This window comes from Tyto alba, unplaced genomic scaffold (genome assembly GCF_018691265.1).
Source record: "Tyto alba isolate M040663 unplaced genomic scaffold, T.alba_DEE_v4.0 Super-Scaffold_16, whole genome shotgun sequence".
In the NCBI taxonomy this organism is placed as follows: Eukaryota; Metazoa; Chordata; class Aves; order Strigiformes; family Tytonidae; genus Tyto; species Tyto alba.
This window is the reverse complement of record NW_024881278.1, coordinates 465,362-491,027: the sequence shown is the minus strand read 5'-3', so window position 1 is coordinate 491,027 and position 25,666 is coordinate 465,362. Positions and strand designations below refer to the sequence as shown.

The 25,666-nt window shown below is 47.9% G+C and overlaps 3 protein-coding genes across 7 annotated transcripts; 2 read left to right on the top strand and 1 right to left on the bottom strand.

Moving 5' to 3' along the window:
• The first annotated feature begins 48 nt into the window (after positions 1–48).
• GALM (galactose mutarotase) lies at positions 49–14,007 on the top strand. The gene is made up of 8 exons (XM_032994763.2): positions 49–317; positions 803–957; positions 3,834–4,040; positions 5,483–5,564; positions 8,910–9,051; positions 9,148–9,322; positions 9,824–9,935; positions 13,514–14,007. The coding sequence occupies exons 1-7, from the start codon at positions 122–124 to the stop codon at positions 9,899–9,901; spliced, it is 1,035 nt and encodes a 344-aa protein (XP_032850654.1). The 5' UTR covers positions 49–121; the 3' UTR covers positions 9,902–9,935; positions 13,514–14,007.
• SRSF7 (serine and arginine rich splicing factor 7) lies at positions 13,242–19,878 on the bottom strand. The gene is made up of 9 exons (XM_042789434.1): positions 19,736–19,878; positions 19,207–19,387; positions 18,882–19,058; positions 17,924–17,998; positions 17,736–17,837; positions 17,338–17,391; positions 15,164–15,208; positions 14,525–14,560; positions 13,242–13,551 (listed from the first exon to the last, which is right to left on the bottom strand). The coding sequence occupies exons 1-9, from the start codon at positions 19,761–19,763 to the stop codon at positions 13,497–13,499; spliced, it is 753 nt and encodes a 250-aa protein (XP_042645368.1). The 5' UTR covers positions 19,764–19,878; the 3' UTR covers positions 13,242–13,496.
• On the top strand, positions 19,471–25,359 carry GEMIN6 (gem nuclear organelle associated protein 6). 5 transcript variants are annotated; one of them, XM_042789435.1, is made up of 3 exons: positions 19,471–19,583; positions 22,340–22,472; positions 24,079–25,359. In XM_042789435.1, the coding sequence occupies exons 2-3, from the start codon at positions 22,345–22,347 to the stop codon at positions 24,452–24,454; spliced, it is 504 nt and encodes a 167-aa protein (XP_042645369.1). In that variant the 5' UTR covers positions 19,471–19,583; positions 22,340–22,344; the 3' UTR covers positions 24,455–25,359. The 5 variants fall into 5 exon arrangements, with proteins under 5 accessions (XP_042645369.1, XP_032850667.1, XP_032850665.1 ...); XM_032994776.2 differs by lacking the exon at positions 19,471–19,583 and adding an exon at positions 21,283–21,596; XM_032994774.2 differs by lacking the exon at positions 19,471–19,583 and adding an exon at positions 21,619–21,822.
• Positions 25,360–25,666: the final 307 nt, after the last annotated feature.

Below are 25,666 nucleotides of genomic sequence, written 5' to 3'. Positions count from 1 at the left end.
GGGAGTAGCCGAGGCGCAGCGTAACTCCTCCCCGGGCTGGATGGCAATCATGTGATTTTTATGACTTCTCTCCAGAACCGTGTTTGCTCTGCTCCCGGCCACCATTGCTTCCTCCTGAGCAATGACAGAGGTGAAGAGAGAGGTGTTCGGGCACGTGCCCCAGGAGGAAGGAGGAGGAGTGGTGGAAAAGTTCATCTTAAAGTCAGACAGCGTGAAAGTGGAGATCCTGTCCTTAGGGTGCATAATTGCCGCTCTGGAGGTGAAAGGAAGGGATGAGGAGTTTTCGGATGTTGTCCTGGGATTTGACACTTTGGAAGGTGGGTCTAAATCTGTTTCTTTTTTTTTTTTTTTACAAAAAAAATCAGGCAATTTAACCAGTGTTTTCTGGTTTATTGCCACATTGCATGATCTGCTTCAAAGGGTCCCCTCCAAATCGTGGGCTGAGTAAATACAACTCCTGCTGCCTGTCCTGAGCTCAGTGGTGGGTGGGGAATAGGGACACTGGTGGCTCCAGATTGCAGTGTGCTCCTCTAATTGGGCAGCTCTGTGTCACGCTGTGATCAGCAGTGACAGAGGCTTTTTCTGCAAATCTGCAAGGAATACAAGAACACATCAGGCTGCTTTAATCAAAGATGTACATGACTAGCAAGCTGTGTGTCCTGTGAAACACCAGGACTGCAGTCACCTCTTTAGTACTGGTGGGAAGCAGAGAGAGAGACACCTCTGAGTCCATAAGCACACTTGGAGTCCACCCACCCTGTCCCACTCTTTGTGTTTAACCATGCGCTATTTTTCCGACCAGGTTACATGGGGAAGCACCCCTTCTTTGGTGCCATCGTGGGGCGTGTTGCCAACAGGATTGCAAAGGGGAGATTCACTGTGGATGGGAAGGAATATCAGCTGTTCCTCAACAATGGGCCCAACAGCCTGCATGGAGGAGCCAGGGGATTTGACAAGGTGAAAATCAGGCTGGCAGGTCCCGATGCTCTCTGGCACGCAGCCTGTGGGGTTATAGCAAGGGGATAGGATGTCTTCGCTCCCGATCCTGTAGGGCTTTCTGATGGTTATTCAGCTGAATCAGCTCCTAGGAAGTACTGTGAGTTCAGGAATGGGGAGAAGTGAGACCCCGTGAGCTGCTGGGTTGGCTTGTCTTTGCCCGGGTGACTTAGGAGGGCTCACTTAGGTCATCCTTGGATGCCATGCAGAGGCTCCCTGTGCTTCTTGAGTTACTGCAGCCCTAAGGCCTTGCGAGCCCAGTTCTGATGGGGTTGTCCTGGAGCGAAGTGCTGCTGCTGCAGAGCATGCGGGGACATGGTGGGACGTGGCAGCGAGGACCCAGCCTCGTGCACGATGGAGGCTCCCAAGGTGCCAGCCCCAGAGTGGGTGCTGTAGTTGTCCCAGTGCCCAAAGGAAGTTTCCTGGGGAACAGTCATCCATGCAGACTCATTTGCACCTGCGGTTTCAAGGCTGTTACCTGCCCATAGCTCCCCCCCCACCTCCCAGAATCAGAAGGTCGTGGGCTTGCAGAAACTGAGTATCACTGCTGCTTGCTTTTGACAGCACTCCCAAGTAAGGGGAGAGCAGGGTGGTGCTGCAGGTTCACTGCGGTTATTGCCTTGCCCTCTTTGGTCCCGCTTTCACCCCAGTGACACCTCTCACTCTGACTCACAGCAGCAGGTAACTAGGCCTGCAAAATGCCTCAGCATCACGCTGTCCCCTCCCCAGCCCTGCCCTGTGATATCCCAAGATAAAATAACCTTTCCCTTGCCCCAGGACACTCATCCCTTCCTATCTTCAGCTGCTGCTGAAGTCCAGATACCATCTGTGTGCTACAAGTGGTAAGAACAGTGGAGCACCTCCTCTCTTGAAAGCCTTGCTAATAACCCTGCTGATTGCATAGCAGGCTCAGAGGTCTCTGCTTTCTTGAAGCCTTGGGCTTTGTCAGATCAAATGCATTTGCAACCAGCAAGTAGCTGATCCACCATTTCTTCAGAGGAATGCATGTGAATGTACTGGTGCAGCTGCTTTTCTGGGTTAATGTTTTATTTAATGAAAGCACATTCAGAATGACAGGGCAAAAGTCAGTGTGTCTGGAAAAAAAGCTCAACTTCTGGGCAGTGCAATGTGAACTAGCATCAGATTGGGATCAAACACTCCTCAGCAGCCTTAGAAAAAAGGGAGTACTGAGACGACTTGGCTGTTGTACCCCCAAAAAGGACAATTTGGTTTATGGTTTCTTTATACTCCCTGACCCTCTGAACTGGAGCTGAAAACATGTACTCCTTTGCACCTGGGGCTTCCAGGCTGTCTTCTGCAGACAGGGGATGTGGTCTTTTCTCCTGCCTCTTCCCCTTGCTTGCCAAAGGCATGCCAACTTGGTGGGGGACAAGGCAGTGACACTTCCCAGACAGGGCTTTGTGTTGTCCAGCCCACAGGGCAGGCTCAGGCACCTGCTCAGGACCCCTTCCAACCAGCTAAGAGTCACTGTGCAGAGACCTGTGGTCAGCCCTAACAAAAACATCACCTGCTGGCTCTTGGCTGTGACTATCTTGGCCATCTTCTTGTTTTTTTGTGATCTTGCAGACCTCGATACTGCAGCCAGCGTGTGGTCTGATGACACTGATGTGGTGGAAATATCTGACCACACTGCTGGGGGACTTCAGAAAATAACACTCTTAGCTTTAAAAAGCAGATATATGCATATGCTTACTGATATTTAATAACTTTTTCTTCAAAGAACTTCAATAGAAACTCATATATAAAACCACAATGTCCCACAGCATTGGGAGCTGCAGTCAAACTGCACTTGGTGCAGAAGGACCTGCTCTGTGGCCTGGTTATCACCTTTGGCACCCTCAGCTCCCACGTTTGGTGAAAATGTTGGCTTTTGACAAGTGCCCCACATTTGTTATCTCTGCATAGGACGTGAAAGGGGTCACCTCAGAAACATTACTTGGCCCCTGCCCCTAGATCTGTCCTCTTTGATTAGATAGTAACTATTCCTTAGGTAGATGCAAAGCTCCAGAGACTGGGCACCTCACTTCTTGCCACACGTGTGTCCTGCAAGGGGATGAGACATCTGCTTAGCATCAGGTCCGTGGCCAGGACAGGCTATCTGGGCAGCTAAATTTACAGTGTGCTGTCTTGTTTCACTTGCAAGTAGGTTCAGCTCCAAGCAAAGCCCTGGTCTCTGGCAGGGGCAAGAAATGGAGGGGTCCCAGTTCTCCAGATCAGCACTGATGGGCGTATGTTTCTGGCAGTGCATCTGGTACTATTTAACCCAACCAAGCAGGAGCTCCCAGTGTGACCTAGAAGCCAGCCCTGAACGATGGAAGGGTGGCAGCTGGTTGAGGCGATGTTGCACACCAGGAGATCCATGGGAGGGGGAGTAAGTCCAGCTGCAGGGCAAAAATCAAATGTGTGGGCTCGCTTAGGCATGGAGTGACACATGCTTGGACAGACACCCATCAGAGCAAACTTCCTCATTTGTTTGGCTGCTCATTGGGAAACTTGTTCCCTGCTGTTGGCCCTGGCTGACTAAGAGAAGGCTGATGTTTGTGTTTTCTCTGACTTCCCTTTTTCTTCCTCAACAAGGGGATATTGGGTTTTCGTCCTTCAAAGGGAAGAAAAAAGATTGTTTGGGCTTTTTTTTTGCCTTTTTTTTTTTTTTTTTTTCTTCTAGGAGTAAGAGCAGGAAAGATGATTGAAAAAGCCTTTATTTCAGTCCTTGAGTATTTTTTGTCCCTGGATTCAGGGGTTCAGCCCAGCCTGGGCCAGGAGAGAAGGGCACTGTGTTTCCCATGACTGTCCCACCGACAACACGCTCCTTGCAGGTTCTCTGGAGCCCCCAGGTCCTGCCAAATGGTGTCTGCTTCTTCCGGCTCAGCCCTGATGGTGAGGAAGGCTACCCTGGTGACCTGAAAGTCTGGGTGACCTACACACTCAGTGGCGGGGAGCTGGCCATCAACTATCAAGCCCAGACCAGCAAGACGACACCCATCAGCCTGACAAACCATGCATACTTCAATCTAGCAGGGCAGGTAAGCATGGGGAGATGAACCATGTGGAGGGACACTGTGCGGGGGAAGAAAGCCTGGGGACCCATGGGATGATACATGGGCTTCCCATGGGATCATTTGGACCAGCATACTGGTCTGAGGACACAGCATGTTTCTGGGGATGCAGCAGCGGGGGTTGTCTCTATGCATCATGGGCTGCATGCAGCCTGTGAGCTGGGACAGGACTGCATCACGTAGACCTCAACTGAGGACACGTCATCCCAGTGTGTCATGAACAGAGACATCCCATCATGAATATTAACTCTCCTTTTGCATGTAACTGGGGAGTTTCAGTCTCTCCTGGTCCCTCAGGAAGATTACAGAGGAGGTGCAGAACTAGCATGCTCTAGTGATGGACTGGCATTTCTGATCTGTCTTCTGTTACTGCTTCTGAGACAAGGTGCTGAACCCTTGCATGGATGGTGCAGCTGAGATCAGGGTGTGTAGTTCCAACCAGAGTTAGTGCAGCACCAAAATACCCAGCGCAAAATGTGGAGGAGAAACACCGTGGAAAGGAGATGTAAGGCTGCCAAAGCTGCAGAGTGGGACAGTAGCAGGGTGCAGAGGGCTCCCACACACCAGTCTGGGGTCCTACCAATAGACAGGCACTGTATTGCAGCTGCATTTTAGTCTCATCCTGTTTATAACTGGGCTTGGAGGAAAAGGATCTGGGAAAGAAAATGTTGCTGGACAGCAATAGAATGGGACAGTGCAGTCACACTTGGCTGTGGGACAAAGACCGTTAAAAGTGTTAGTGAGAGATGCCCCAGCCTCTCAATGCATGGGTTCTGCTCAGGCTACTGCCTTCATAATGACTGTGCAGTTGTTATTTTACCCTCTGTTTATCCTCCCAGTGATACAGTAATATCAACATCTACAGCATGTAACTCAGGCATGTTTCCAGAGAAGTGGGAGACCTTTGGGAATGAAATTGCTGCTCGGATTAGACAGTGATGTGCAGGCTCAGCTTTGATCCCGCTCCCCTTCCAGCCCATCAGGTTCTCTGCCAGCATCCCTGAGACTGCGGGAGAGGAAGAGGGGCACAACCCCCCATGCTGCAGGAGACGGGCCAGGAGGATGGGTTGTGCTTCCCCACATTTTCTTCCTTCCCCTTTCGCCCACTGCTGTGTGCTCAGCAGCCAGCATGTTTTGGCTAGTTGATCTGCAGCGTGGTGGTGCTCGGTGAGGTACAAGTTCAGACTGATTAGTCTCAGCCCTGCAGGATTTACAGCTCCTGGGTCCCATGCAGGTTTTTGCCTCTGCTGGTCCCTTTGTCCTGTGCCCAGGGTCAAGGTGGGATGACAGCCAGGAGGCTCCCTAGGCACCAGATCAGCTGTAGTACTACTGCGGGAGTCGCCTCCCAGGTGAGCTTAGGGCTGCTTGGATGATGGCAGGGCATCCCAGTATTTCTCATTCTCCTGCAGGGTTTGCGGGATATCTACGACCACGAGTTTTCTATTGAAGCAGATTCCTACCTGCCTGTGGACAACACCAAAATCCCTACTGGTGGGTGGTGCGACATCCACGGCACGTGTCGGAGATGGTTTTACAGATAAGTGTTTGTGGGTATTGGGGAGCGGCACTGCCTGGCAAGGGGACCCACACCAGGACACAGGGCACCCTCACACAGCAGGGTCTTTGCCCAGTGGCACAGTCCCACAGCACCCGAGCACAGTGGGCCAGCCAGGTGCTGGTAACAGGGTCCATCACCAGCCCCAGACCTGGAGAGGGGGTGGGCCAGGGCGCATCGGGGAGCGCGGGCAGGAGCAGCGGGAAATGGGGCCAGAGGCAAGTGGGATGCGAGGCTGCGATGTGGGTCCAAGGGGCCCATCCAGCAGAGAGGCTACCTATGACACAGGGCCAAAGCACGTACCTCCAGACCTGTTTGGCTAATGTCGCCCTGCAGGCCACTCCATCGTTCCCAGGGCCAGTGTGGCCATCAGAGAGGGAGACTCAGCGTTCTGAGAATCAGGATTGGCCTGGGGGTTTGCCTGCTTTGCTTCTTCCAGCAGTGTTCAGCTTCTCTACTGCGATTTTCCATGTGATGTCAAGGTCTTACTTCCACAGATCCATAAGATCAGCCCCATGCTCAAAGCCTACAGAAAGCAGGAGAATTTGTTTCTTAAGAGTCAGCGAAACGTGGGAGATGCAAGCAGCATGCTCCAGGCACGGGGCTGCTGTTGATCAATGCGATGGCACACCAGGACACGGTCAGGCTCCCTGATCTGGAGGGCAGGTCCCAAGCCCAGTGCTGAACTTTAGAGCTGCTGTAATCTCTGGTGCTTGAGAGTTTAGAGTTGCCCTGCAAGAGCTGAGCCATTGATCCCCTCATTGGGACAGGAGAGCTGGTGCTACTGGCTGGGAGGCTGAAGACACAAAACCAACACTTTTCTTTCCTGTCTCTAATGTCCTACATGGCTAAGAGAGGAAAGCCAGTTAAGGAAAACAGCATGTTTTTCATGCTAAGCAGGTTAATTGAACAAAGGTGGTGTTGCTGCTGTCTCCAGCCTCAGCACAGAGAATGGAGTTGGCAGCCTCTTGCACCCAGTCTTGATTCAGAGAGGAAAACGGAGAAAACAGGGCTTTCTAGTTTTCTTCTCCCCCTCCCCCCACCCCCAACCACATCCACTCTGTTTCCCCATCAGTGGTTGAGCCACTAAGTTAAATAATCTGAACAACCTGGGACAGGGAGCAGGTTCCCCATACCCACAGGAGAGCCAGCACTGAACACATGCACTCAGCAATGGTCCCACTGCTAACGAGGAGGCACCTTGCTTGGAGTGGCTTGTCCTCAGCCCTCCTACCGTGCTGCTCCAACACCCACTTTTCGTTCAGCATGAATGACTGTGCTGAGTTGCAGTAAGAGTTGATCTAACGGCAAAATGAATCCAAGTTTCATCGTTTTTAAGACTGAAAAGCATTACTTAAAGAATAAAAAAAAAAGGTTGTGTTTGGCTTAATTTTTGAAAAAATGTAAACTAGATTAAAATAATCAAAAAAGTGAGCGGTTAGATTCGCTCCTAAATGATGGCTTTTCGTCCAACCTGACTAGCTTAGAGGAGTGGAGGCCATCGGGGTGCAGATGCTGAGCCATGGCAGGTGAGGGCTGGGGGTGCCGTGCTGTGCTGGAGGGCTCCGGTGGGCAGAGTGGTGATGGGAGCACCAAGCAGCCAGCCTGGGGCATAAATGCTGGGAAGGCCCCTGAGTGCAGCAAGCATCACTGGAAGAGAAACTGGGTGCGGGGCAGGATGTGTGCCCGAGGGCTGTGTGAGCCCGTGGGGCGTATTCCAGTAAGCGTAGGCTCTGCTGGAAATGGTAGGGCTTGTTTCCCTGACTCTCTTGCAGGGCTGCTTTGCTTTGTGCACCCTCTCACTTCAGGAGGAAGAGAGGCTTTGAAAAGCACAAAAAAGGAAAACGAGAAAGCTTTTTATCTCAGGTGTCTGCTGAAGCTAATGTCTGTGTTCATGAACCAAACCCACTGTGCGTGCATGCATCGGCTTGTACCTGGAGGTCTCCCAGTGCAGGCAGATTTTGTTCAGCTTGGCACATCATGTCTGGGCTCAAGCCAGGGAAGAGCTTGAGGCCATACCAAACCCACTGCCCTGCTTCTCCCCACTGTTTTCACCATGGAGCTGTTTCACATCTTAGTTGTGGCCAGCTTGCTGCCTCTGCTTTTGTAGTTCCCTCTTCGTGTTTTGGGTAAATGCAGCCTTTGAAGCTGATAAAACTGTGTGCAGTCTTAGCCCTGGGTGAAGATGAGATTTGTGCGACTATTAAAGACACAGCCCTTGCATGCAATGGCTGATGCATTTTATGTAAGTGTCTAAATCAATTTTTTTTTTTTCAAGGTGTTTTTCCACCCCACAGCTGAATTCAGTAAATGTGAGCCTTTTAGATAGGATCAGAAGCCACAGAAATGTGCTTTTTGTTAGGTGGAGAGCCCTATTTCTCAAGGTTTGCAGAGCAGAACCAGTGCAGCTTGGCAGCTGAGCTGGGTGCGTGACTGCAGCACGCAGGGCACAGCACACGGGCCTGTGTGCTGCCACCCCCAACACTGGCAGATGCCTGCTGACCCTTGAAACCTCTCCCTTTAGAGAGGTGTAGAAAAGTGTGACTTTAGGGGAAAATCCCCTCCCCTGCCCTTCCAGCTCCCCCATGCAAAATCTCTTGCCTTTGGGGTGCGATGGCTATGTTTTGCATTGTGTTTAGTGTGTCTTAGGGTTGTCCTCACTGCAAGAGCTTTATCACAGGATGCTGTGTCCCCGCATCAGGCCTTAAAAAAAGACACAAGACTTTATGGTCTTAAGCCTTTTTTTTTTTTCCTGAAATGATGCACTGAGGAAGGAGGGGACTGGTCCCAGTATACAGCCCATATTCACAATCCCGGCAGGTGGGGCCACCTTCTTGGCCATCTCACAGATGTTTGTTCGGAGATCTGGAAGGATTGATTGATTGATGGATTCATTCATTCATTCATTCATTTAGAGAGAAAGTATATAAATCTTGTGGATATATAAATATTAATAGCTAATAAGTTTTGGGTTTATATTATTTAGCTTGCATAGTTACATCTAAAAGCCTCTTCGGCTTTGTTTTGTCCCAGCTAAGCACAACACTGTCCCCAGGGGCTGCCAGCTCTGCTGGGGCACAAGGTAGTGATGTCCCAGCCTGAGTCACAGTGGGCCTCAAGGCAAGCTTGCTCAAAGCGGGGCACCGCAAGGCAAAGATCACAAACAGCTTAAAACCCTCAGCTCGCCAAAGCGAGGGATCGCAACTCTGTACAGAGGCCAGCGCCACGGGTGTTTGCTGGAGCGTGGGCGAGTGGCCGACACTGCTGTTCTCCTTGCCCAGGGGAAGTGGCCTCTGTGGAGGGCACCAGCTTTGACCTCCGGCAGCCGGTGGAGCTGGGGAAGCACTTGCAGAAGTTTCGCCTGGATGGCTTCGACCACAACTTCTGCCTGAGGCGGGTGGAGGCTCGACGCCTCGCAGCCAGGTAGGCTGGGACCCTGGCGCAGGGGTCCCCCACCCCTGGAGCCACACGGTGCCCGTTTGGCAAGCCCCCCGATGTCCTCCACTGGTGTCTCCCCAGGGCTCGCCACCCACCCACTGGCAGGACCCTGGAGGTTCACACCACCCAGCCTGGCATCCAGTTTTACACCGGCAACAACCTGGACGGCTCCCTGAAGGGCAAAGGTGCTGTCCCGTACCCCAAGCACTCGGCTTTTTGCCTGGAAACCCAGAACTGGCCTGATGCTGTCAACAAGGTGAACTGTCCCCCCACCCCTGGGAGTTGCTCAGGTCCTGTGGCGGGGGACCATGCCACCATCCCCCCCCCCCCCCCATGTTTCTAGGGTGTTGAAAATACGAATGGAGCCTGTTTGGCAAGGGGATGCTTTGTAGACAGCAGAACTGGGGCAAGGCACAGGTCACAGCATCCTGTGGCGTTAGGCAGGGGTTGGCCAGGGCAGCGGGGACTGGCTTTGCACAGCCCGGCTTCCCAAAGGCACAGGGTCGCCTAGAGCAGAAAACCCCACCGGGGCCCTGCCACGTCCCCTCCACGGGGCCTGAATTCAACCAGGGGGAGGACTTGCCCACTCAGCCAGCTGGCAAGTAAAGGGCCGTTGAACAGTGCCGCTGGAGATGCCTGGGAGGTGCCAGGGGATGCCACCCCAGGAAGGCCGAGGGGATGTGGCTGTGCCCTTACGACCCTCTCTGGTCCTGCGGTGCGCGCTCACAATCACGGACATGCTGCTGTCTCTCCCCAGCCCAACTTCCCCAGCGCCCTACTCCAGCCAGGCAAGGAATACAACCACACCACGTGGCTCGTGTTCAGCGCCACTTAAGGAAGGGGGGATCCTGACTCCTACCACCGAGAGGGTAAGTCTCTCCAGCAGATTAGCCAGAAATCCCACCTGGTGCCAAACGGTGCCCTCACCCTACCCTGGGCAGCACATCCCATTGGGGAACTTTTTTTCCTTCTCTGTGTTTTTCACCCGTGGTTTCTGCTGGCTTTAACTCCCGTCACCACGTCTGCCACTATTTGGCCCGTGCAAAGTTCTCACCCTCTGTCCAGCCTGGGCATTAAGTTTTGTTTTGCAGTAAAAACGCACTGAAAACACCTTGTTTAGGGACACGTCGCAGCTCAAACTACAGCAGGGGAGTGCCTGGCGATACTCGTGTGGAACACGTGGGAGGGCTGATGAAGCTGGGGTTGGTTGTTGTAACATCAGCTATCCCAGCCCAGCGCTCGGAGCTGCCCTGGCTGCTGCTCTCTCCCTGCCACTGACCTGCCCCACAGCCTGGGGTCAGCTCATCAAAGGGTGCCCTGCCCTTCCCATGCCAGGCTCCTCGGGGCCCGAGCCACCAGGTCTGACAGCAGCATTGCAATGGCACAGGTATGCAGAGGTCCTGTAGAATAGCTCTGCGGAGGACGGTGTGCTCGGGTTATCCCAGCTGGCCACTCTGGCTCCTGTGGTTTAACTCCTGTTTTGAAGCCAGCAGTGATGGCTGCACAAGAGCAGCACTATGCCTTGGCTGCTGAAGTGAAGCGGGTGCATCCATGTATAGTCCTGAATATACAACCGCGGGTGGAGAAATATCTTAATGTTGTGTTTCCATGTGAAACTCTTCCCCAGAACTCTGTAACAGGGGTCTGTCTGATGAAAACCTCCACATTTCTGAGATTCCATAAAAAACCAGCACAAGCCACTGGGATGGGCAGTGCCATCCTATAAGGGAGCTGGCACCCTTCTCCTGAAGGACACGGGGTCAGGCAGCCCTCGGGCCAGGCACCCCAGCCTGCCTCCCACCCTCTCCTGCCACGCTGCTGCTGAAGGGGCTGCACAAGCCCTGGCTCCCTCCGGCAGGTTGTGGCCAGACCCGTGGCGCTCCAGCCTGCTTCCTCGGCTGCAGAGCTGCAGGAACGGTCTTGCCCCCAGAAGCGGGTGGCTCGCAAACGTGGCACAACCGTCACAGGCAGTCCTGCCACCCTGACCCCCAAAAGGAGAGCCCCACTCCCGTCCTGCGACGCCACGAACGCCGGGACGTGCACGGCGGTCACCCGTTAACACGGCTGCGGGTCATACCGTGAAAATGCTGGTGCTGCTTGGGGAATAAAGCTCAGGAAATGCCAGGTTACAACCCAGGGGTGGAAGCACCATCAGCCCTAGGAGAGCAGGGTTAACCCAGCGGGCTAAGGCCTCAGGCACACACCCCTCAGAGGTGCAGGGCCCGGGGGCACGGCAGCAGCGGTCACACCAACCCAGTCCTTTCTGGGCACCTAAGAGCTCGCAAATACTGCGTGAAATTTTTGGTGAAGTCCTACCAAACTCAGGCGGGAGCTGGAGCTGTGCGGCCTGCTCCAAGGACGCCTAGAGCTGAGGGAGGACGACTGGTCAGACCTGGTGCACAGACGCCAGATTTGTCACCGCTTCTCCCTGAGGTTCTCATTGCTAAGCCTGTGTTTAGAGAAAGCCCATGCTCTTCTGCTCCATCTTCCAGTGCCTCTGGGTACTGAAAAACAGGTACCAGTACAGCCATCGTGTTAGTCTGCAGGTTTATTGTGGAGTAGGTTTACCTTAGAGAGTACAGAAGAGAAAAAAGCCGATCAAATTCCAGAGCAGCGGCATACGTGTGCCTCTCACCGGGTACGCTATAAACCAGGCAGGCAATGCACGACCAGTAAATATTCCAAACACAAGTCACAGGCTTTGGGTATTTCTGCTAAATCACTGCAGGGCAACGTTTAGTGTCGCCCCTCCTGGCTCTCCCATTGCAGTGACGCCGGGATTTCATGGGCAGTGCCAGGGTATCCATCACTGCACCTGGCAGATGGAACACGAACCCCCACCGCTGAACACCACGGGAGTGTCCAGGCAGACAACAAGCACCACGACAGTTAGGACTAGGCACAAAGGTCAGACAATGCTGCGGCACGACAGTACAATCAAAATCTGGACTGTTTACTTCTATACTGGAAAACCGCCATTAAGTCATTGTTAACAATTTTTTTTTTTTTTGAAAACCGTGGGTTACACCCAGGGTGTGACCAAAGTTAATCTTGTAATTATTTTTCATTTAACATGCTCTGCTGTGGTTTACACATGTGGAAGCAAACTGCCACGACAGATTTCATATGAAGCCCAAGCAAGCCTCACTTCCATTTGCAGTGCTTATTTACTGCCAAAACTGGCCTTTATTTCTGCTAGGTATCTCATTGTAGTAAAAAAAAAAAAAAAGTTTGCTTTTTTCCCCTCTGCCTACCAGTTTGTTTGTTCAGTCTAGCATTGTTTCCAGTCTTTTGCTGTGATGTGCCAACAAAGTGCCTTATCATGCAATTCTTGACTACAGAATTAGGCCAAACAGTTTGACATACCTATGCACAAATAATTAATCCTGCAGGTGTGCTTTTGCTGTAAGAAATTGGCTTAATTCAACAAAAGTCTCCCGGATCTGGGCTGCTTTAAAACCATACCAATTTCTGTGAAGCAGGTTCGAATTCCTGAGGTCAGCTGTGAGAATCTTTCACTTTAAGGAGGAAAGTTTGAGTGAGCTGCAGAAAGACTAACAGCTTGCTTTTGCCTCTCAAACACATTTTCCTAAGGTCCTTCAGGAAGCAGGTCAGAAGACCTTATGTCTTCCCTCAAAAAAGGGAAACATGCCTTGAGACATTTTAAGAAGTTTTCTTTATATCAATAGCCTAAAGAACTAAAAAATGCAAAAAGCAAAAGTAGCAAATGTCAAGTTATTAATGATTCCTGTTACGCTTAGAGGTTTCTGCAGATGTTACTCATTTAAAAGAAGTCAGTGTTTTGAATAAAAGCTCATCCTTAAATTTTTGGGCAGCTGGTGTCATAACTATTCAAGCACCAGAGAGTAAGCTTTGCAGAATAACTCGATCAGGGAGAAAAATGAATGCCCACTAAATATCATAAAGGAATAAAAAAGGGCTTATGCAAATTTTTAGCCATCTGCAGAGAGAGATGGATTTTCAATTCCATTTCAAAGAAAGCAGAAACTGATCCTTTCACCAAAGACCATTCAACAACAAATGTGAAAAGTGACTGGTTTGAGAAGACAGTGGTATTAGCCATTCCCATTTTAGATATTTTTCATCCACATTACATGGCACACAGCTAAAATTACCCAAACGTTAACAGAAGCAGCAGGGTTACTACAGAGAAGTTTTAGTTAAAAATACACATTTTATTTCAATGTGCCAATAAAAAAGTCCCACATTTTCATATCACAGGAAGTTAATTCATACAATAGAGACCTGTGCTAGTCTATTGGTGTGACTAACTCAGAAGAACCAGATCATGCCAAATTTTAGCTGATATACTGATCTATCTACATTCTTACATTTACAAAGACACCACAAAATCCCTTATAATAACGTAAGCAAAATAACTTTCTTCCTAAAAGATTGGCTCAATGACTTTAATCCATTCTTTCAGGACTTGCACTTCTTTGAGGGCTTCCTGATGGTGAACGACTGAAAGGAGAAGAATCCACAGTTAACATTTCAGTAGTCATTTGAGATTCACAAATACAGGAAAAAGCAATGGGAGGATATCTGGATGACTCCAGTACCCTTTAAGCACTGGTTTTTAATAAAGTAATCAATCACTATTGATAAAGTAAGCGGGTTGATGATTTAATGTTAGAGAGAATACATTTATTTTATTCTTTTTACTTTCATATTTTTGCATTTATCTACTGTTATTTTTATAATACAATTTAGATGTAAACCTATGTGTAGAAGTTGTGTAAGTATGTAAAAATAAAATAAAAAAAGAAACAACTTGCAGGGCAAAAAGATCACCAAGGCAAGGGATACATTGTGGCAGGTGTACATCTATTCTTACTAGGATATATCCCCTCCCTGCAAATCCTGAACACCGAAATGGTAAAAATGAACTATTAAAGAATTCAAACTAAGGAAAAAAAATGCTGATGATTCTGTCACTATACATATATGCGTACACACAGAGATAACCATTTACCAACTTATTGGGGAAAAAAAAATAATCTGAGTAACAGCAGTAAAAATAAGAGGCTCAATCTTGCATTCTGACTGCTACGCCAGGTTACTCCACACTCTCTTCCCCAATTTTGCTATAGCTTTTAATGAGACTCAAAGCTGGTTACACTTATTCTGTGCTTTAAGCTCACCAGTAGAAAGTCTCTGTGCAATAAAACCGTTAGTGAATTGAAATGAACACAGGAGCAGACAAAGGCAAGATGTAACACTGCTGCGTAACCAGCATTCTGAGGAATTATCACCACATATATATTACCATATATAAAACCACTATCACAATGTTATTGCTGTTAAAGAGATCTTGGCAAAATACCTTTCCAGTATTTTCCTACAAGCAGCAGTCAAACTCCTCAGCAGAGATCACTGCAGATACTAAAATGCCAGCTCTACGGAGTCTATGTTATTAGTAGGGAGATCAACGTACCTTCTCTTTGGAGACGGTGATCGGGACTTTGACCGACTGTCAAAACAGAATATCATCAATGCAGCTTAAAGGTCAAAAGGAACTTTTATATTAAAAAAATAAGTATCTTAGACAATAATGGAATTATTATGGGAATACAGCCAGGAGCTCTTTAAAATGGCAAAGATTTCAAACCAACTTTTACTCTGACAGGGATTCTCAATTCATTTAGCATGGAGATGAATTTTAAGTGACTGTCTTTGGTAGATGAAACGGGAAAACAAGGGGTAGTACTGCAGTGAGGCCTTGAGAAAAGAAACATCACAGATTCCTGTTGTTTTATCAACAATGTTAATAAAGCTGAAGGCCTTTATCTGATGGATAGCAAAATCTAACAGAACTGAGCACAGAGACACACACACAAAAAAAAAATCAGTCCTACGTTGGAAACTACAAAGAGTTAATGAAAACAAAGAGATGGGTAAGGAACATATTCCAAACAGCTGCAGAGGAAATTTTACAATCTCAGTCATAGCACAAACAGATTAGCTGGGCACCCATGTTTGTGGGATTTTTTTCTAAAGGACTGGGCTCTGTTAATCATGCAAACTTAATACTGAATTCCAGATACTGCTGCAAGCTTTATCTCTGCATGCTTACCTCTTAGCCGGCGAGCCAGATTTTGATCTGCCATGAGACCTAGACCTATAACAAGAAAAAACAGAGCTCAGCAGGGAAGCTGGTAGCATGCACGTTCCCATATCTGAGATACCGAGATTCACACTAAATGTGTAAAAACTGTCATGTCTAACAGACAGAATCCTCTAAGTTTCCAGGGCTTTTCCTGCTAAATTTCAGGATTTTTAAATGGAAGCTGTACATGTTGCTCTGTACTTTGGTCCCTCACTGACGACTGGCGTTTGCTCGTGCAGGTGGCAGGAATACACGAACAACTCAAATCCTGACCAGTATTTTTACAAAGCTAAAAAAAAAGCCATGGTCTAAACTTGCAAGTTGTATTAGACCTGAGTGACATCTACCACTATAGTTGAAACTGGCTGCAGGCAACGTGCTCCTACAAACATTTTCACCTCGGTGCACTTCATCTTATATATGCACTTGCTCAAAGTATTTTTTTTTAAATCTGTCCAAACTCAACCCTTCTGTAAAAAATGTCAGTGTTTGACATAAGACTCCTGCACCATAAGGACACTAATACTGCTTAGAAGAATAACTGAAATTTTTAAGTTCCCAAAGGAAGTGTTCTACTTTCAACATCCAAGGCTTTCCACACAACAACTTCCAGATGTACACTTTAATGCTGTCAAACCAGCAAACATCATGTAATACTTATTCAGTCTGTCTCCCTTATGAACCAAGAACCTGTCCCTGGGTGTTATGCATTGCTTTGATTCTTCTGTAAAGAAGCCAACTTTCAACTGCCTCACGTGGAAGTATAACAGTGACTTCATTACTTAAGCACCAGTATTTTGCCATTTTTCTGTAAGTTCCTCTGCTTCAGTCACTTCATCTCTACTTAAAACGAAAGGGGTCACACAATAGTCTAGAAACTTCACTAAGAGCATCCCTTATACTGCAGAAAAACATCCCGGTACTAAAAAAAAAAAGCTGGTAAAATCAAGATGGCTTTGAGAGCCTGTTGACTGTAGTTGTTTTCTGTTCATCACTGACACTGAACAGTGATTAAGTCATGCTGTAACAACTAGTGTTAAGATTCAACCTATTTTAGCAACAAGTAGAGAAAGTGTAAGTGATCAGTGAAAGGGAACTTCCATTCTCTTTTTACTAGGTTTTGAACTGTTTGTGTGAGTTTCTGCTCTTAACTAAACCATCCTCTGGTCTTCATCTCTTCATTTCCTAAGAACTGTCATTGCTTGGTGTTCCACTCTCAGAAAACGCCATCACCACCTTTCAGCACTGAATCCGCCATCTTCGGCTGTAGGCTTTTCCATCTACTCCCTTCAGCTAAAGCTTCCCTTTATTTTTTTGTTTCTTCCTGGTTGACTATTACGTTATTTATTTCAAAGACCAGCCATCAAACCAGAACAGTAGGCCTGGCAATGGACTGGGGAAAGAGCAGTACCATCTCCTTCAGAGTAGAACTTCAATTTACTCTTGTTCTCCTATGACAGCTCGCCAAGGACATCCAGTCAACTTATGTCAGCCACGCTGCCTGGACAAGGTTGCACAAAGCAAAAGCTGCATTCACTTAATATGGAAGGATTAAACTACAACATAAGAGAATGAATGACATCCGGTGTTCCTTTAAAATTTGATCATCACTCTTACAGGACATTTGTTGGTTCAAAATAATTCTGACATTTACCTCAAATTTAATTCAGCTCCTGCAGACTTATACTTTGTTATTCAACAGAGCTGGAAACAGCTGTGACACTCATGGCACTAGCAAACCCTTGGTGACTTGCCTGGCTATATGCATTAGTGCTGTAACACATTAGTGGGGGAGCATCCTGATTTCTCTGATGAATAATGGGAAAAATCTACAAACTCGTGTGTACTACAGAAAGAAAAAAACTTTTTCAGATTAATTCGAAATGTGTTTGCTATGCTAACTGTTAATACAGCCTGATCAAACAGTACTTGTGATGATTACTGTGACCTGGATATCAGTGTTATGTAAAACAATAAAAAGAGAAAGAACAGTCTTCTGTACTGCTTTTTAAAACTACAGACCCCTAAGTAAGTGGAGAGAAAAAACAGCTTTTTCTAAAAATTTTAACAGCTGTTAGAAAGCCTGAACAGACTTTTAACCAACTTCTACTAAGTATCTGCAGTTATGGAAGAGATCTTACCTGCTTCGAGGCCATGTAACAGATCTGGATCTAGATCTGGATCTTGATCTAGACCTGAGATAAAAGATTAAGACAAATTAAAACAAAAGCAAGAGAAGCCAACTCAACCAGAAGTGCTGACAATCACAGCACTACTTGATTAATGTCTACATGTTGAACTTAAAAATTCTATGATCATTAGATCCTTTAGACATCAAAATTCACCACCGGATATGCAGCTGTGTAAGGTCTCAAAACTAACCGTATTGCCATGCCTGTAAATTCAACTAGAAACTTTCTAAAGCATGCTGAAGTCCAATTTCTAGGGGTCAACACCTTTTGAAGCCTGCTATTCAATACCTTTTTGAACCCCTAAAAAAAACAAAGCACACAACCTACTAAAAATTCCTACTAGTTACCTTGATCTCTTCAAGGAACCCGATCTGGACCGGCGGGGAGACACAGACCTAGACCTACGAGGAGAAACGGACCGAGACCTACGATAGGAAGCTGACCTGGACCTGCAAAAGACACCAGTTCAGTAATTGTGCAAGCGTAACTTTTTCTAAGCAAAAAAAGCACATAGAAATGAAAAACTTAAGCATACCTCCTACCACGACTCCGACTGCGTGACCGAGAATACCTTCTTCCTCGGGACCTTGAACGGGATCTAGACCGGGACCTGGTTTTAGGTTAGAGAAAACAGGTATCAGGAAACAGCTGCAGCAATCAGTGCACGTGAGGCCCTGCTGAAGTCAAAACTGATTTCAGACAACTAAAGAACTAGCATCTGTAAGTTGGAAAAATCTCTGGGCCTACTTGCCTTGAGCATTTTACTACCTAGAAAAATGTTAAAAGCTGAATTACATTGCAGAATTACATTAGAATAGAAAACACTGTAATGCGTATTTAAAATAAACCTTGCAAGTTTGCAGGTCGACCCTCTTTGGCCCAAGGTCTAGCAGATCTAGACGATCTAGAAGTATCTATAGCCGATCGCTGCATCTAGGTGTTCTCTTCAATCTAACGACGATCAAACTGACAGCCCAATGAGCCAGGGTGAGGCTTGATTGACGCAAGAAGATTTTTCTAGGTGGGAATGTGGTCAATCTGGTGTTCCTCTTTCTAAACCGGAGGGGGGCCCCAATTGAAAGCCAAATTTACTGTTATGGCGATCACCGTCTCAAATTTTCTGCCCTTAAAGAATAAGGTGAAGCTACGTGTAGATGGCTCGAGGGGATCTGGCCTCTTATGCTGATCACCTCAAGGTCTAGGAGGATCTTAAGTGTCGGATTTGCAAGGCGCCTCAGCATGAAATCTTAAGGCTCGTGACATTCTGAATCAAGGCGACTGACTCAAACGAAGAAACCTGAAAGGTTTTGACCAGGTTGATTATTAAGATATTAACATTTGATAGAAATAGCAACAAATTGTAATATACACCTATACATTTATTCTAGCATTACAGTTTAAAGAAAACTGGTGTAACATTCTGTTCTTTGCTAACAAGAGCTACACATAAGTGAACTGGTGAAGCAAGCCAGCCATTCTGGCCCCACACATACCTGCTCCTCCTTCGGCGACTATAGCGGTGACAATCATAGGCATAGTGGCCTTTCTCACCACACTCATAGCATCTGTCATTAGGGTCAAAGGGGCGCCGTGCAGGAGGCCTGTCATAACGGGAGCGACGAGGCATCCCTGTTGACACTTCCACTCTAACCCTGGAGCCACATATCACCCTGCAACAAGTCCATCATGGATCTAAGTTAACTGCTGCCGTTTATGACAGAACTACAAAAGGGAGAAGAACCAGAGAGAAAACCCCAATTCTCTCTCCGGTCTTAAAACCAACTGTGGCACCAGCAAACATCTGAAATGCACACGTACTTCCCATCAAGTCCACGGACTGCATCTTCAGCATCCCTCGGGTCTTCAAACTCCACGAAGGCAAACCCCGGCGGGTTCCTCGCGATCCACACCGTTCTCAGGGGCCCGTAGTAGCTGAAGGCTCTCTCCAGCTCGCCTTTGCCCGCGCCCGTGCCCAGGTTCCCCACGTACACCTTGGTCTCTGCCGGGAGCGAAGCCAGTGTCAGCACCGGAGTAAAAGCGGCACCCCCGCCCGGCCCCGGCCCCGCCCCCCTCGGGCGCCGCCATCTTGTTTGCGCGGCCCGCTCCCGCCTTCACCGCGAGCGGTGGCACGCGCGGGCGCACCCCCTCCCCCCTCATCCTGCTGACGCAAAATGGCGGCGGCGACGACGACAACGGTAGCAAGCGGCCGGTTCGCCTTCCTTCCCCCAGCCCTCTCACCGACCGCCTGCCGCTCCGCTCACCCGCGGCAATCGCCTCTAATCCACAAACCTCCCTCACCCTCCTCTCGTTGCAGCCACCCACGCCTCGCGTAGCCCCGGGAACTCACCGCCTCCATAGCGGCCGTAGCGCGACATCCTAACGGCTCCGTCAACCGCCTCTCCGCGCGCACGCGCCGCCGCCCGCCTCTGCCCCTTGCCCTCTCCTCCCTCCTCCCTCCGGGCCGCGCGGGGTTTCGGCGCGCATGCGCCTGGGGCGGCGGCGGCGCGCGCAGCGGGGCGGAGCGGGGCGAGGGCGGGCAGCTGGGCGCGGGTTTGGCTGAGGCGGCAGCGGCCGGTGGTGCCTGAGGCGGAGACGGGGGCAGGGCGGGTTTCGGCGCCCTTCGCGGCATCGGGGGGGTCGGGCAGTAACCGCTGCGCCGCCTGGGAGGGAGGTTCAGGCAGTCGGTGGGGTCCTGTGGCGAGCGAGTGGGCCCGCGGCGGGAAGCAGCCTCCGGAGCGGAGCCAGCAGTGCCTGAGAAGTTCCGCTTGTCCTGGGCCTGCTGCCGCCGCCGGGGTGGAGAGAAGCGCTTCAGGCTTGTGCCGATCCTTCCGGTGGAGCACTGTCGGTTTGGGAAAGCAGTATCAGCAAGAGCTGCTCTTACCAGAAAAGCCCCCCGAACTGTACATTTGAGCCAGGAGCTCCCGCTAGTACAGTTAACTTGAGTGGGGAGAGTTGCACCCCCATGTGACTGTGATTAATCCTAAATTTATGGTGGGAGAGCTGTACTAGCTGCCCACAACAGCGATCTGTATCTATAAGATTGGGCTGAGATGACAGGATAAAAAAAAAATACGTAGGGCTTTGTGGTTCAGAACAATTAAATAACTACACTGGCAACAATGGAGAAAAGGGACCAGCAAGAATTAAAACTGAAGATGTTTGGAGTATTTAACTCAAGAGTGTCTTTGAACTAACCACCCTTCAGTCTGTGATCCAGAAGGGGACCAGTTAGGAAGCTCTTTAGACCATCAACTGTGTTATGTGTATGAATATATAAAAACAAACTACATTCCTTCTTTCCACCACTTTTCTTTCAAACAAGCTAAGATTTCCCATTGTGTTGCTCGCTCTGAACAGTGAAAACAGATTTGCTATTCCCTTCTTTCTAAGAAACTATAACTGAAATAAAACAGCTGAATGGAGTGGCACAAGCCGTAAATCCCCACAGCACTGTGAAAGTTGAAACTTTACAAAAAGAAAAAAAAAAGCCTGCAAAATAGGACTATCTCATTCTATACCCTTGATACCTGTTCTATTATGCTCACAAAAATCGTTGCATGCTTACTTTCGCTTAAATGACAAATGACGGCAGCTTGTTTGCTTCATCCATAGGAAGGTTTTCATTCGTAGTGTTAAAATAGATCAATTTTGGGGGGTGGCGGCACGGGGTAAATTTTCTCACCTTCACAGCTGCACAGGAAAGCTTGTAAATACAACTCAGAAACAGGGGGCAAAAATATTTTTTTATGGAGCAGATATACACAGCATGCATCTATACCTATTTATGCACACAGATTGCTTGAAGAGGCTTCAGCCGTGGTTTTGTGTACCCAAGTTAGCAACTTGGCAGCACCAGCAGGAGCATCCGGAAACCCAAGTGAAGGGAGGCCGCGGAACACCGCGTGGATTTAAGCGCTACACGCCCCGCCTCCTTCTTTTGCAATCAGGACTCGTTTATATAAATCTATGTATAATTTATATGCGCTCCCGTGTTTATAAAACACTCCGGATCCGAGCATTTCCCTGCCTCAGAAACCTCAAACCCCGTGCTTAAAAAAAAAAAAAAAAAAACCCGAAACTGCCGCGGGGAGGGTGCTCCGTTGCGGCAGGAAGCGGCGGCCCCGCCACGGAGCACGGAGGGGGGGGGGCCCCGCTCCCAGGCGCCGCCGACGGGGTCGGGAGCCGAGCGGCCGTTGGCCCGCGCGTGGGTAAGCGCGGGTGGGCCGGGCGGCTCTCCTTGCCGGGTCCGGCCCGCTGCCCGTCCCGCCGCGGGATGTGCCAGCTGGGAGCAGGCAGGCGCGGAGGAGGGAACAAAGGAGGGAGATTCCTCCAGCCCTTTGTCCTCCCTTCCCTGCCCCGCCCCCATCTCTCTCCAGCCCCTTTCGCGAAGGAACAGTGGCATGGAGACAAACGCTTCTGTGGCTCCAAGCTGAGGCAGGCGTGGCTTTGCTTTCGTGACCAGTCCGGGGGAAACGGGGGAACAGCACTTGCTTGCTCTCTCTGCCGTGGGGGATGAGAATAGAGCCGAGATCCGGGTGGATAACGCTCACCCACAGACAGTGGAAGGGCTTGGGAGCAAGGGATGTGCCAGTGCGCGGAGCAAAGGCGGTAAACTGCCCTCGAGGGAGCGGGATCCCGAAGGTTTTGTAAGAGGGCAGGACAACAAACGGAATGTTTAATGCGGTGGAAAAGTGTTAAGTTCGCAGAATGGCGATTTTGAGGCTTCGCTCTGTGCCTTTTTAAAAACAAGTGAACTGGGTGGGAAATTACAGAACCGCAGCAATATGCAAACCCGTTGTGTGAATGTTTGTTTTTAAGAGAAGCAAATTGTGCTTAAGACGAATGGAAGATCTTTACCTGGAGGCAAACTCAGTTCTGATGTGAAGGGCAAAGCAAAAGGATTCATTGTTTCGGCTAATTGCTCTGGCTATTTTCTATGTTCTGGATGTAGGAAATATGAATGACTGGCAGAGGAAAAGCCCTCTAGACTGGGAGACGTATGTGAACAAAATGGTGAAAGTTGCTGCAATTGAACAACATGAATATGAAGGCTGGGTCTTAACAGTTGATCCAGTTTCTGCTAGGTAAGTACCAAAGCTTTTGTTTCTGTAAAGCCTAAAGAAAACAAGTTTTTCAGGTTGAAAAAAGATCCCAAGACTGAAGCAAACTTACTTGGAGTAAAAACTGCATGATGGGGCTGTGTGTCCTGTTTTTTTAATGGGCAAGGCCTAAGAGAAAGTAATATTGTAGTTGATGAGGCCAGTTCCACTTCAATTTCATTCAAAGGACTGGTCAGCTTGGGGAATGGATAATATTTGTATTCCTTCTGACTTTATGATGGCCCTGAGCTTAGTACTTAAAATGATAACCACATGTTTAGGACTGTTTTTAATACTATACCGAGCCCTGGGTTACAGAGGGAGCAGGAATGCAGGTAATGCTTTTAAGGCTTTAGGTGTTGAAATCCTTATCCTCTGCTCAGAGTTCTCACTTTCCCCTCCAGCCAGACACCCCTGAGGGTGTAGTGGCTGCTTTGGAGAAGTAGGGAAAATCAGCCAGACAGAAGGTGGTACCACAGCTCTCTAGTATGTCGAGTAATTTTAAAACAGGGTTTGAAGGGCAGAACGCACCAGGGAATAGGCAGAAATTTGGCTCCTTGCTGCCAGAACTTTTTTGTACCTTTTTGGTTGCGAGTTTGTTCCACGTGAGCACAAGGCAAAGGCTAGAAACTAAAATACCCAGCTTCTGATGTATTTCAGAATAATTAGCCGTTGCTTCAACCCCAGAGTAGCTCCAATACTCTAATCTTCTCTTGGAGTTGCTTATCATTTTGGTAGCAAAGGTGCGTGCAGCTGTGATCAATTCTGGGAGTGGCCCGGGCTAAAACCAAGGCATATTTCACTGTGCATTTCCCCAAATGTCATTACTTCCACTAATGGTGGCAACCGTAGATGAGCAAAGTGCTGGCATCAAATTCTGGAATTTTTCTTCCTGGAAGAGGAAGAAATTGTTTTCTGATCCTCTTTGTTGATATATGGGGAAGCGGTCCTAGAAATATAACAAGCTGCCTTCCTACCTGTATTTTAGGTTTTCTGGGATGTAAGTGCCCTTGGGAAAAGACCAGGCTGCTACAACAAGAGCCTGAACCTGCTGTGCTGTGTTTCCATTGTAATATTCAAACTATAGTTTTCAGTTAAGAAACTAGCAATGCTCATTTAAAAACAAAAATTCAGTAATAACCAGTAATTAAATATTAATCATTTATCATTAAAAGGTTCTGATGTTTTAAGCTTCCACCAATGCCTCCAGTATTGAAAGTGCTGGATGTATGAAGGTGTCATTGTTTTTGGATGTTGGAAGACTTAAGATTCTTCAGCAAGGTTGGGAATACTGCACAATATGTAGATTCTGGTTTTAATGTATGCTTTGTTTTTTTTAAAGTAACATTATGCTTGATAGTATCCAGAATAGTTCCAAATTGAAGGCCCACTGTTACCCACAAAGACCCACATTTTCAGTATTTTTAAGGGTATAGCAGCATGCTTTTCAAGATTAATGCTGGGTACTCAATACTGCCTAAATACCTGGGTTACACTGGTGCTAACGAGCATTCATCTCCAAAAATCTTGACCTGTGTTTCTCAGTCTTTAGTTAAGTACAGTGACTCATACGTCATTCTTTCCTTGGCAGTATTGTCCTTGCAACGTTCCTGGAGAATGAAAAAGTGTCCATTTTGGTTGTCTTGGGCCATGCTGTCCAGGAGGTTGAAATACTGAAAGAAGGGGACGATGAAATGAAGCAGCGGCTTTCTTGCATATTTGCACCTGAAGAAAGCAAATCTTACAGCCCAGAGGAACTTGAAAAGAGGAAGAATGACTTGAAGACTTGGCTAGAAACAAACCACATCCCTATAACAGAGCAAGGTGAATTGGGAAGAACACTATGTGTGGCGGGAGTATTAACTATTGACCCACCATACGGCCCAGAAGAGTGCAGCAGCTCCAATGAGATTATTCTCTCTCGGGTTCAAGGCTTGATACAGGGCTATCTTGAAAGACAACAGTGATGACTGCTGTTAAAAGCAGTTTTCTTTAGTAATAGGTCTACCCACCCTATTTTAGGAACTGTCCTGGGTATCAATACTCACTATTTGCAAAAATGCTGGGTTTAGATACATCAGTCTGATTTTTGTATGTTAAGACAGGGACAAAACAAACAGTATAAAATAAAAGCACAAAGCATTTTCCATGCACTATTTTTTTATTAAAAGCAAGCCTTTGGATGATGATGTATTAAACTGATATATCAGTTTACTGTATCAGTATGAGGCTGATATATCAGTTTAACAAGTGGGTTTTTTATAACAGTATTGTGAGAGATGACATATGATAAATTTTAAACTGTGTTTTCATCTGCCTTTAAAATTAACTTAATTATCTAGTGTTATAGGTGGGTTTGTTTGAACTGCTTATTAGAATTATTATTTTTTTTTTCCTGAAAGAGAATTATGACACTTGGACTTCCCAAACCAGATGAAAAAATTGTTCAGAAAGCTTCCCCCCCCCCCCCCAGCTGTTTTCCTGTTCTAGAACATGAATTATAATCTAGGCCCAAGTTTGTAAAATTATTAGTGAACATTAGCAGGCAAATAGGTTTTAAAAACATTTCCTATCTATATTTGTTATTTTAGGGCAGCAGTGATTGGAAGACCTTTGTTCCTTAGAAAGATAATTTCTTGTAATTCAGTAAGTTTGTGTTTCTTAATGCTTTGTTTCTAGTTTATGGCAACACACAGTCCAAGAACCATTATATGATTGTTTCTGAGATTATTAATCCAGTCAGGAGCCTTTAGAGACCTCATTTATCTCTCAGTGTTCAGTCTTACTATGGGATAGCATCAAAACACATCAGTGTGCTGAAATGCATTTGAAAAGTCTGTCTAACCCACGTTAATAAAAAGCCCTCCTCATTCCTGCTGTGTTTTATTTAAAATTATTTTGGATCAGCCAAGTTCGTGCTGATTTTTTTTTTTTTTTTTAAATCATCTACTACACGTATGTTCTTGTGTCTCTCTGAAAAGGTTGGTAGATGCCAACACACGAATGCTTCATCTGCCTATCTGGCTCAGGGAGGGGATCCACCAGTGGCTCAACTACAGGGCACCCACGGCTGGTTGGGATGCATTTGGCATGAGAGCTAGCATCGGGTCGAACACTGTTCAGGGCATTTAAGGACATCTTGAGAATGCCTTGTTACTAGGATCATGACGCCCCTGACC

What these genes read in the sequence shown, in the direction of transcription:
- GALM (XM_032994763.2), top strand. Translation starts at nt 122, where the DNA reads ATGACAGAGGTGAAGAGAGAGGTGTTCGGGCACGTGCCCCAGGAGGAA. An exon ending in CAACACCAAAATCCCTACTG is followed by an intron (nt 5,565 to 8,909) that starts GTGGGTGGTGCG and finishes CTCCTTGCCCAG; the next exon opens with GGGAAGTGGCCTCTGTGGAG. An exon ending in GGCCTGATGCTGTCAACAAG is followed by an intron (nt 9,323 to 9,823) that starts GTGAACTGTCCC and finishes GTCTCTCCCCAG; the next exon opens with CCCAACTTCCCCAGCGCCCT.
- SRSF7 (XM_042789434.1), bottom strand. Translation starts at nt 19,763, where the DNA reads ATGTCGCGCTACGGCCGCTATGGAGGCG. An exon ending in TCTGGCTCGCCGGCTAAGAG is followed by an intron (nt 14,561 to 15,163) that starts GTAAGCATGCAG and finishes CTGTTTTGACAG; the next exon opens with TCGGTCAAAGTCCCGATCAC. An exon ending in TCACCGTCTCCAAAGAGAAG is followed by an intron (nt 13,552 to 14,524) that starts GTACGTTGATCT and finishes TTCTCCTTTCAG; the next exon opens with TCGTTCACCATCAGGAAGCC.
- GEMIN6 (XM_042789435.1), top strand. Translation starts at nt 22,345, where the DNA reads ATGAATGACTGGCAGAGGAAAAGCCCTCTAGACTGGGAGACGTATGTG. An exon ending in GTTGATCCAGTTTCTGCTAG is followed by an intron (nt 22,473 to 24,078) that starts GTAAGTACCAAA and finishes TTTCCTTGGCAG; the next exon opens with TATTGTCCTTGCAACGTTCC.